Source organism: Typopeltis vanoorti, chromosome 1 (genome assembly GCF_054136105.1).
Source record: "Typopeltis vanoorti isolate ZY-2024b chromosome 1, IOZ_Tvanoo_1.0, whole genome shotgun sequence".
Classification (NCBI taxonomy): Eukaryota; Metazoa; Arthropoda; class Arachnida; order Uropygi; family Thelyphonidae; genus Typopeltis; species Typopeltis vanoorti.
In genome coordinates, this window is record NC_143549.1 from 130,882,914 (window position 1) to 130,895,621 (window position 12,708).

The window sequence follows — 12,708 nt, forward strand, 5'->3', positions numbered from 1 at the left end:
CCAATAGACAATTCACAACTTGCTACATTCACCTAACGACAAGATTGCTTTCTATAAATATCCTGGGGTATACAACATCCCCTGCTCTTGCAGTTTAAATTACATAGGACAAACATCTAGAAGTTTAGAGATAAGAAAAAAAAGAACACATCAGGGACATCAACAGACAATACAATTCCCATTTAGCTCTCCATTTTTCTAATACCAATCACAATATTGAATGGGATAAAAGTACTATGCCGTACTTAGAAGACTTTCATACCTGTAACATCAAAGAAGCTGCAGTAGTAGTGATCCATTCAGGAGGCGGCCTTAACAGAAACCAAGGAATAGTCTTTGGTGACATCGAGAAAACACTCATAAGATCACTCAACACATTGGAGTTAAACTGTTGCAGCCAATTACAGAATGCACCTGTATAATAATGACTGCTAACATACGCTCCATGCATCTGATGTAATGTTTCATTTGATTTTTGATAATATTTAGCATTCGGTTATGTTTTAACCTGATACTTTAGCTTGTTTCTGTTTGAAGCTGTTTTTGTGTGCCCAGACAAGGCCAACAGTAAAGTCGGCGAAACTAGTACGCTCTGACCAGTTAAACCCAGTTTTATGTTTACTTGTATAGAGAACCTATTTATTAAGTTGTAGCTAATTTATTTGTATAGTTTATTTTATATTATACTGCGAGGCATGTTTCTTTTATCATGCATATTGTTATCAAGTTAAGATATTACTTTTTTTTAGCCAGCCAGTCATATCATTCTTTGGTTTTTGCTAATAATTCATCTGTCAGACAACACTGAATCCTAATTTTTCAAATCTTATGGCACACACTAAGAATGCCATTTGATAGAACACAGTATCCCATTCATTCATATATAGGTGCTTATGCCATCCTACAAAAAATATCTGTAAATGATTACTTTAAAAATTAAAATTATATATACATGAAACTGAAATATTCTGTACAGTCATCATTATGATGAGCCTTCTGTAGCTCAGTGAGTTTCAACAGTGTCCTTTGGTTGAAAAAAAAAAATGTGGGTTTGAATCCTATGAAAATGAAGAAAACTCAGGGCTTTAAGTTGCAGGTGAGTTAGCTAGTCTTATATGAAGATAGAAATGTTTGTGATCCTGTTAAATGGGCAAAGCATGGTTATTTGGCTGTGACAGACCACTATGCCTAGATGTAAGAGAAAAATGGAAATGGGATGACTAACAGAAATGAAGTAGAAAATCATAATTTACAGCCTCTATGCAGAAGAAGAACTCAGGGCTTTCATTTGCAGGTGAGTTAGCTATTCTTATATGAAGATAGAAATGTTTGTGATCCTGTTAAATGGGCAAATCTGTCACAGCAAAGCATGGTTATTTGGCTGTGACAGACCACTATGCCTAGATGTAAGAGAAAAATGGGATGACTAATAGAAATGAAGTGGAAAATCATAGTTTACAGCCTCTATGCAGAAAACTATGTTACATGGTATGAACATCATCATCATTAGTGTTCTGTCTCTTGACAGGTCCAATGGTATAACTCAGCAGATTCTCTTCCCCCAATTTCCTCTGTCTCTTGCTTCCTCCTTCATTTCCTGATATCTTCTTGTTCCCATTATATCATCAAGCATCATTAGTCATCTTCTTCCTCTTGGTCACTTTCCTTCAATTTTCCCTTTTATCATTCTTTTCAGGAGGCTGTCTCTTCTTAATACATGTCCTATCCAATTATGCTTTCTTCTTCTAATGGTCTTTAGTAAATTCTTTTCTTCTTCAACTCTTTGTAATACTTCTTCATTGGTGATTTTTTTCAGTTCACTTTATTTTCTCCATAACCACATTTCAAATGCCTCCAACATTTTAGCTTCTTTCTTCCTAATTATCCATGTTTCTGACCCACATAAGGTCATACTCCAAATATAGCACTTAATAAGCCTTTTCTTTAGATTTTTATTCATTTTATTAATAAACAATTTTTCTTGCTATAAAAGGCATATTTTCCTTTGTTAATTCTTTCTTTTATTTCCATGTCACATTTTCCATTTTCTTGTATTATACTACCAAGGTATTTGTATTGTCTCACTTGCTCTACACTTTCTTCATTCATCATCATCACTTTGATACTTCCTGGAGACTCTCATCACTTTTGTTTTCTTTGCATTAATTTTCATACCATATTTCTTGCATATATTTTCAAATTTTTGCATTAGGTGCTGTAGTTCATCTTCGGTATTAGCTAATATTGCTTGATCATCTGCAAATCTAATATTTTGTATTCTTCCTCCAATAGTGATTCCTCTTTCCTCTTCATAAAATGCTTCTTTTATCATTTCTTCTGCAAATATATTGAAGAGCGTCGGTGACAGGCAGCATCCCTGTCTTACACCTCTGCCAATCGCACATTTTTTAGTTTTTCCTACTTTTGTCTTTATTATGGTTGTCTGGTTCATATATAATTCAGCTATTAACCATCAATCTCTCCAATCTAAACCTATTTTGCATAATATTTCCATCAGATTTTCCCATTTCACCATGTCAAATGCTTTTTCAAGGTCGATGAAACAAATATAAACTTCTTTATTCCTTTTGCATATGGTCCTCATTATTCCAATTGCATCTCTGGTTCCTCTGTCTTTTCTAAATCCAAATTGATCATCCCCCAGAAAATACTCCGCTCTATTATACAATCTTTGATTTAATATTCTTAGCAGTACTTTGGAGGCATGAGAGTATGCTTATAGTTCTGTAGTCACTGCACTTAGCAGGATTGCTTTTCTTTTCAATTGGTATAAGAATACTCTCTGTGAATTCTTTAGGCCATACTCCTGTTTTGTAAATGAGGTTGCAGAGTTTCCATGTTTCTGTTATACCTTTGTTCTCCAGTTGTTTTAGGATTTCACTAGGTATTCCATCCACTCCTTACATCTTTCCACTTTTTAATTCCTTAATTGCTGTTTCTACTTCTTTCTTTAGTATTTCAGGACCTCTTTCTTCTGTTGAGATTTCATTTTGCTCTTCCAATTCAATTTTTTGTTGGTCTTTCATTTTTTGCGTAAAGTTCTTCGATGTATTCCTTCCATCTTTCACCCTGTATTTCAATATCATAAATCAGTTTTCCTTGCTTATCTTCTAATGGCAGATTTCTTATGTTTTTTTTAATATTTGTAATTTCTTTTGCTTTTTCAAACATTTTATCATATCGCCCCCTTTTTTCCACATTCTGTTTTTAACCATTCCTCTCTTGCTTTATCAGTTTCTCTTCTCAGTTCATTATTTAATACTTTGTATTTTCTTCTTCCCTCTTCAGTGTTTACATTTTTCCATCTTTCATATCATTTCATTTGTAATCCATGGCTTTTTAATTCTTTTCCCTTCCATAAAACCTGTCTCTTCGGCAGCCGTTTCATATCTCAAGTTTTTCAGTTGATTCCATTTTGCATTAACATCCATAGTTTCTTCAGATATATTCTCTTTGTTCCTTATTTTATGTTCCAGTTCTTCTCTGAATTTCCTACCTGCATCTCCTTTGGATTTTTCTAGGTTTCAACTTTTCTTGCTTTTACCTTTGTTTATTTTCTTATATCATATTCTTAATTCCATAACAGCAAATTATGGTCTGAGTCAATATCAGCTCCTGGATATGTTGATATCCCCTTTACACTGTTTCTGTACCTGTTTTGTATTAACATATAATCAATCTGATATCTTGCAATATCACCTGGCATTTTCCATGTATATCTTCTTCTCTTTGGAAGTTTAAACCAAGTATTACCGATTAGTTTGTGTCTTTTACAAAACTCTATAAGTCTTTCACCTCTCTCATTCCTTTTTCCAAGGCCATATCTTCCTGTTATTCCCTTCTCTACCTTTTCACCTACCACCACATTCCAGTCTCCCATCCAGATGGTACACCTTTTAGTTCCGTCTTCTTCCATTATCTCTTCTATTTGATTATATACTCTTCTACTTCATTTTCATCATGGTTACTTGTGGGCATATATATCTGTATAATCATTATGTCCAGAGGGTTTGCTTTCAGTTTAATCATAATCACCCTGTCACTTTTATATATTATTTTTTCTACTGAATTTTTAACCTTTTCATTCAAAACAAATGCTGCTCCATTCCCCCCCCCCCATGTTCTACAGGAATACATAATTCTGTAACCATCACTTTCAAAATCTCCTATATCTTCCCATCTGACTTCACTTAGCCAACCACATCCAATTTATTCCTCTCCATTTCTTTCTTCAATTTCTCTAATTTACCAGCTCTTAACATTGTTCTTACATTTCAAGTTGCAACATGTATAGTTTCTATCTCATTCTCTCTTGGATGTCTTATTTTTTTCCCATTTTCCTCAATACTTGGGATCCCATCCTCATTGTCCATTTGAGGATTTCGTAGGTTAATGACCTGAGAAGCCTCATTTCTTCTTCTGCCGGGCATGACATCCATCGTTAGACCCCATTTTTGCCAGTTGTGGAAACTAAATTTGCTGAGTTCACCATATTTCTTGGAAATAATACTGAGGTGGTTTCCCTTTGCCTTCCTCAGGAAACCATTATGGTATAGTTTCAAACCTGGGAGAGCAGCAGACTCCCACTGCTTAAAATAGGCTACTCCTTTCACTACTAAAGGTAGAAAATAAAGTAAATAGAAAAGATTCACCCCTAGCCCTCAAATTACTCTAATAGCATTGGGGGGGGGGGGACGGAACAAGAAGAGAGGAAGTATAAAGAAAGAAGATAGGGACCAGTCTACAGATAATATAACAGACGTACATTACACGAAGTAAAGCAAGGTCCAGCATCAGGTACCTCAAGTATGAATATATAGCAGTGTAAAATCAAAGATCATAATCATAAGGGAAAAAGAGCTCAACTAGTCTTTATAAGAACCATGATTTATGTTTGTGTTATGTTTCAGAAGGTTCTGCAGTAGTTTGCATAGTTTGTTTCATGTGATCATTAGAACAAGTAATCATTAGAGCAAAAGTTTTATGTCATAATGAAGAATTCATTTAAACAAATTATGTAAATACTTGCTCACTAACTATTAACCAAGTTCCTTTACTTGACACAAGAAAAACGCTAATAAAAAGCAAAACATCATTGTCAATAGCATTATTTCCTGTAATATATTCAAGTGAGTGAATGTGTGTGTGTGAGAGAGAGAGAGAGAGAGACAGCTCAACATAAGACCACCTCCATGCTAGTTAGAGATAGAATGCATCAATATCAATACTTGAGAGAGCTCTCCAACCAATAGATTTAGGATCAAATCTCACTGTGGGCATGATGACAGATGCAGTGCTGCATCCAATGTTGGATCACCACTCTGCCTACTGTAGTCCTGAAGTGAGATAAGAAAATAATAAAAGTTCTACGTTTGGTTTCCCAGAGCAGAGGTTCTGGATTATCGAATTCTTATCCCACTCACAGTGCTATTGCACTATGTAGCTGTTTATGGGCAGGAAGCATGTGTAATGCTTACTTCTTTTGAATTGGTCTATTATTGTAGGTTTTTTTCTATTTGATTAGCCCTTTTTTTCTTTTCTAAAACAATGTAAGCTCTATAAAACCATCTACACCTCAGATTTCTACTAGATCTTATCCCAGCTATTATTGCTTCTGCATATTTTACTACATCTTTCATGTTTATATTCCCTGTATCGTTTTAGATTGGCTCTACTTACAGGTTTATGAATATTAATATCTTCCTGATATATTTTCAACAGATGCTTGCTATGGTGAATCCCTAAGCATTAGAGAGACAGGTTTGATATAAAGAGAACAAAAAAGATTGTGAGAAATGAAACAACAGATCATGAGGAAATGGGACAAACCAATGGCAAGATATCAACACATCGATGACAGAACTGTATATAAAGCACATAAGATTGGCAACATGAAAAAAAATATAAATGCAAACAATGAAAGATATAGGAAAATATGAAATTAGAAAAATTAATTCAGAATTAATGTTTAAATTTTGAAATGATAATTTTCTTAAATTAATGTCACTTAAACTAAAATCTTCTGTTCCCACAATTTTTGTTCTATTTCCAAAGATTTTCCTTTGTGTTCTGTTACTAATATACAGTTTATCGTGAAGATTTTGAGTTTTTACTTTTACTGAAGGTTATGTGTCATTCTAAAAGTCTTGGCCTAACACCCATAGAAGCAATGCTATTTTAAGCTCATGACTTTTCATGTTGGAGGTTTAATGGAATATTTACAGCACTAGGAAAGGATTAAAAACTGATTTTTAATGCTTCCAATATTTTGTCTCAGTCACTGAGATATCTTCAGGGATTACAAATAACTTTTATAACACACTCAAATACAACACAATACTAAGTGAAACACGTGAGTGACTCTAAAGTCACTATCTAGGTGATGCACCCTCTACGGTCATTCATAGGTGGCCTAGGATATAAAGTGGGATCTCTGATAATTAATGTTTCCCAAATTTTGGGACGTTTTATGCAACCATATTTATTTAAATTCGGTTGATTTCTGAGTGCCACCACAGATTCTAAAAACAGTCTTTCTTTTTTGAATTTACTATGGTGGAGTGGTTTTTTTCCAGGAGATCCTGTGGGTTGTATCCAAAGCATGGTCTATAAGGCCAGATTGACCATAGTCATGATTGCAGATGTATGATTTGTGTTCTTCTAAACGGATGGTTGCTATCTACCTGTCTGAAGTAAGCCAGCTTGCAGGAACAGGGTACTTCATATACTCCAGGCACAGAGAGGAGGAAGCTGATCTTTGGTAGAACGGATAAGGTGGAACCTCCCTTTCAACTGAACTCAACTACATACACAACACAAAGGATAACAGCACTATTTTAGAACAGTGTGCCTATGAGGCCTTGAGGAGGACTTTTTTTTAGTAGTTTACAGTGAGTGAGTTTTTTTGTAGTGGTGTTTCATTCTATAGTAGTGAGTGTGTGCGACTCAGGTAATTGATCGCAGGAATTTATGGATCTTGGGCAGCCTGGAAAGGAAGGGAATATAGTTTCATTGAAGGCCAAAATGGCTATCTAAAGGTTAATTTTATTTTTTTAATTTTCCAATTAGTATATTTCTTCTTCCTTTGTCAGTACTTTTTAAATGTTATGGCCATTGCTTGAAAGGGAAAGGGACACATTTTGAACTCTACTGAAGAAATATTGAAGCTTGCCTGCTTGAGTCATCACCTCATTCATCATGAGATTTTGAACTTGGCCAAGTGGGTGGTTCTTTGCATTTCTGATTTTCCATGCATAAGCATTGGAGATATCAGGTTGTCCATAGTTCCACGTTTGACATAAGGAAAAGCTTGTGGTGCAGAGGTGGTACTGAGACTCAGTTATGTTTTACTGGGATAAAATTGTAACCTATACTTGTAAAGAAGAGCTACAGAAAATTAAATCTTAACAATGGCTTCACACAATAAATTCCATCTGGTTGTCTACTAATTTTTTTTTTTTTTTTTTTTTTTTTGGGAGGGAGATGGACTGAGTCCTTGACTCTTATCCCTTCATCTGATTGAAAAAAATGTGTGGATGGGGTGTTATTGAGCTAAAAGCTCTAGTCATGGCTGGATAACAGCAAGCCAGGCCTCAGTTAAAACTTCATTGGCTACAGCATTGCCATCTGTTACCCTGGGTGGTGGCCATGAGGCTCTGCAACCTAACTGTTTAATATACCTTATATGAATTAATGTCACTCAGCAAAGACTAGATTATTAGTGAGCAGTAAGCTTCAAAATTATAACAATGCATATATTAAAAAAGAAAAGAAAAAAAAGCCTCTGTTTCCACACAGGGCTCATGAATTATGAAAGGGTTTAAAATAAGTGGTTTTTCATAACTAATAAAAAAAAAAATCTCCAGGTTTTTTATTTCATTATAACAAAAACTAAATATTTAAAACCCCCTTTGTGACTTATGAGCCATACACTCACTGTACATAGTTATGATATACAACATGTGACTGTAAAATGTGATTCTTTGTTTTGATATATCTTATTCAATAAGTCCTTTTTCTTCTGTAATTATGTAGATTTGTCAGAATAAATGAGTTTGATATCATATTACAAATGGCTTGTAGAGAATTTTTTTTTTTTTCACTTATTCCACTGACACCTGTCCTACTAGTAGTGTTGCCAAATGAAAATTACTAAAAACAGCTAAATCTTAAAAAAAAAAAAAAAAAAGAGTTAAAAATAAAAATTTGATACTTTTGCTACTTACTTTATTCAAGATGAAGTGATACTTGCATATAAGTGGCTAAATACATCTTCCATGTGGTCTTCTGCGCTTAATTCACCCCCGTTTTCACTTAGATTTTCAGCTTTATTGTATGTGGCAATTATTCCAATATTACTTAGTGTAGATGCTGGTAAATGATAGTCTGTACAGCACTTGTTGTTATGCCTGAGGCTATACTTGACTGACAAAATAGCTATCAACATTGACAATTCCATCTTGTTTCTTAATTTAGTTTTTTAACTACATTCATGGAACTAAAAACTCGTTCAATTTCCACATTAGGATTTGGCAGCATTAATAAATTTATTGCACACCGAGCAATTTCTTTAAATGGATTCATTCCAGATGCATCTTTATGTTCTCGTACTTCAGTCCAGAATAGCTCAGCATTTTCTATATTTGTCCATTTATTTAAGTGGAATTCAGCAGGAGGAACATCTTTTTTCTGTTTTCAGCATTATTTCTAAGATGGGAGTAATAGGTTCTTTTATATGTTTTAGGGTATTATCAACAGAAAAAGAAGAGATCACTCTTAAAATATTCAAGTTTTCAGGCAACCTTTGCTTAAGCTGTTTGAAGAGACCAAGAAGAAACTGTCTTGCTCTACTTCTAAAATTTCGCTCATCATTTTGCATTATTTTCTTTTGTATCATCAACTCTGAAATTTTTCTTTCAAATCTGTAACCAAGATTTGGATTGGGATCCAAATAGTCATCAATTTGACTATTTGGATCCCAATAGTCAAATTGATGACTATTGGGAGTCATCAATTTGGATCCCAATAGATGACTATTGGGATCCAAATAGTCATCATCTAAATTGATGACTATTTGGATAGTCATCAATTTAGATGACTATCCAAACTGATGACTCTCTGACTCCAGAGGGTCGACTATGAATGATGGTAGCACTAACATATTAGCAATAGAGCGAATCAAACGAGAAAGGTCTTCAAATAATCTCATCTTATCTGCACTGTTAGATTCAAAAATTTTGTCAACTTGCAAAGAGAACACATCTTTTCTCTCCCATGCATATGTGAATTTTTTGAAAAACCTGGTTTTTTTATATTTTTTAAATTATTAAAGGTGGCCAGAAAATACTATGGGATGGGGGTGAACTAGAACAGGATGCAAATATAAAAGGTACAACAGATTCCTTTTATCTTTGTACATCTCCCACAAAATTTGAGCTTTGTAATACAGAGACAGGATAATGGTGCTGGAGCATGACATAGCCTCTACATCCCCATGAGCTCTGAAGACGACCGACTGTCAAAACAGCTCGCACTCCGTTTTCCCACCACTGATCTTATCCCATAATATCCTTCTCCTTCCCCAAATTTCTATGTTCACCCCCATCCCATAGTATTTTCTGGCCACCTTTAATAATTTAAAAAATATAAAAAAACCAGGTTTTTCAAAAAAGTTCACATACCACCTGAGATTAGCAGAGCTAATCTCAGGTGGTATGGTCACTTAGAATGGGAGAGAAAAGATGTGTTCTCTGCCAGTTTGGCAGGAAAAAGATCTAGAGGAAGACCAAGATATAAGTGGATTGATATGGTAAAAAATGTCTTAGAAATAAGATCTGATAATGTTGGCGTCTTGACAGATACCAGACTGATTTGGAGGAAAATTATAGATAGGAAGTTAGTAATGATGTAAATTTTTCATGTAGTACTATCATATCCTCTACACCCCTTGAGGGTACATGGCAGGAATTTGATGATGACCTCTTGCCTCGCCAATAACTCTCCCACATCTCTCAAACCCCCACTTTTCTGACCCCCCCCCTTTTGTTCAGTCATACTTTCTTCCTTCAACAATGAATGTATATCTCATACACCAGGATGCCACTGAAAAAGAAGACCGCCAACAACATCCCACAAAGGTATGTCCGATTTTTCTTCCTATACATTCTTCATATATCTATCCATATAAAACATAAGTAATGCCCTAAAATTTGAGTAAAAAGCTAATGACATTATAAAAAAGTTGTTTTCCTAAACAAAAATAAGCTAAATAGCCATAAAAATATTTACTCGGAGGAATAACATGGAAATTTTCCCAGAAATAATACCCATAGTATCTACTTTTACAAACCATTTCCTCAACCTAAATGAATTTTTCATAATACTTAACCTTACATATAATAACCTAATTTCACTTTGCTTTATATAAACTGGGTATTCTCATGTATGTTTGATTACCTGAACCAAACATATTCGTGAATTGTTCTTATAGTAAGCATAAGTTCATTGTAACGATAATATTATTTCACCTCTCCCCAGTCTTTAACAGTTCACTCCTAGCACTGCCAGAGCAAACAGTTCTCACAGATGAAAAAATTTCAACATGCAACATGAAATTCCTTGATATGTAAGCACAATGCAATAGAGCAGCGCTTCCCAAACTGTGGCCACGGCCCCCTTGGGAGCCGTGAAATAATGAAAACAAATTTAAAATGTTATTTTTTATATTTTAATGGAAAAATTCACACATTGGTGTTGGTTCACAAACTTTGCTTCCTGCGTATTTCGGCGCTTAATGAATATTAGTAAATATTGCTTATTCATATGTTTCATTTCAAAGCAGTGGTTAATTGTGTTTACTTCGAATGCTCTCCAAGGAAGCTCCAAATCTTCCTGTCCCTTTCATCACGCGTTCGTAATCAGGCACTGTTGATATTGACTTTATATACATATCAAAACTCGTTTTATATTATCACTGTCATCCGAGCTAGTTTTCTGTTACCAATAAGAGTTTCGCATATACTTCACACATGAAAAAAAGCTTAAACAAGTTCATGTGGGGAGATAGTGACTCACTTGCAGTGATAAACAACACGCCCTCCCTAACAGCCACTATATTGCAGAGGCAATAAAAACAAGTACTTTTATTATGCCAGTGAATAAGGTATGAGCAGTCTGTGTAATATATTTTTCAACAATTAGAGACAACTGGGATAAAAACACACTAATTAATGAATCACATGTCCCTTCATACAGAAACTATGCTGTATATATAGACTGCATAGTCTATATATACAGCATAGTTTTCCCATACTGTGTTTGCCCATGCAAATATGTTGCATGGGCAAACACAGTATCCAGCTAACTATTGTTATTAATTAGATGTGAGTTAGATTTCCCAAGGCAGCAATAAAATTCAACCGAACGTGTTAAAACTAAGTAATATATACATAATGAATGTTATGGCAGTTTCACATATGGAATTCGGTTGAAGAGAGTTAGCATTTCAACTCAATTGTTAGCTATGCTTTTATCTCTCGGTTGCGCGATCTTTTGTTAATACCGCACCAATCATGTGCACATTTTAATAACTGCCTTTGCTGTCTGTTTCGCGTTAGGCTTATTTACCGTAAAGGGAGAAAAGTCACAAAAGAGAAAAATGTTCCTGGTCTGGGGATTCCCTTATTCAGGTAATATTCACTAATTTCATGTTATCAGTCTGTGGTGTGCCAGTATTAAGTGGTGCTATTATTTGATCTATTCTACGTTAAAAAATTTAACCCTGAGATGGATAAGTGGCTGATAAAAAATAAAAAAATCCCACGAACAATCAGAAGAAGCAGAAACAGACTCAAAAAAAAAGGAGAGTATTTCATATTTTACCAGAACAGCCCGCATCGTCTTCAGAACCAAACAGTAAGAGGCAAAAAATGTAATATATGCATTTGATTTTTGCAATATTCGCTGTGTATGTTTTGTATTGAATATAAATAATAAATATATAAATACAATAAATATTATAATAATATATCTCTCTATTACGATTTTTTTCAAGGGGGCGGTGTGAAATATTTTAATTTTTGCAAAGGGGGCCCTGACATCCAGAAGTTTGGGAAGCACTGCAATAGAGAATAATCTAGTAAATGTGTGCATTTATTTATTTTTAGAAATCATGTATTAGTTAGCACTCCAAAATAAACATACACAGAATGTTTGATATATTTTATTTAACATTAATAAAATTATTTTGGAATATATAAATTTAAATAAACATTTAATACTGAAAGCTTCTTTGAGTTTGTATATCATCAAGAATTTGGCGTAATTCATCATCTTCAAAACGACCTTCCAAACTATTAGAAAACAATGTAAATAAAAAAAAAAGCCACTATAGAAGGAATATATAAAAAAAAATGTATAATAATAAAAGATCATTTTATACAAAAGGACTAGATATAAATATATTCAATAAATACAATATGAAAATCTGGACAAAATTTAGTCACCATATTAGAAAATTTCATTAATAATTCCTGAAAATATTAAACAAGGAAATCCAAAATTCCCAAGACCAGACGGTTTAGGGATAGAAGTTTCCTTAACCACGAGCTCTGGGATTTTATATTCACCCTATTCTGGTAATACTCTAATTCCTTTTTCTCTCTCTATAGGTCCCATACCGAGTGAATT

General features: G+C 34.0%; 1 protein-coding gene across 2 annotated transcripts in view; it reads right to left on the reverse strand.

Moving 5' to 3' along the window:
• Polr2D (RNA polymerase II subunit D) overlaps window positions 1-12,708 on the reverse strand; it is a 97,615-nt gene that overhangs the window by 37,588 nt on the left and 47,319 nt on the right. The window contains exon 4 of one of the 2 annotated variants that reach the window (XM_090399261.1): window positions 12,226-12,371. The exons of the other annotated variant lie outside the window; for it this stretch is intronic. Coding sequence (XP_090255387.1) covers window positions 12,293-12,371 — 79 coding nt within the window. The 3' untranslated portion in view covers window positions 12,226-12,292. Of the gene's footprint in view, window positions 1-12,225; window positions 12,372-12,708 lie in introns of those variants that run through there. 2 annotated transcript variants of the gene reach the window in all.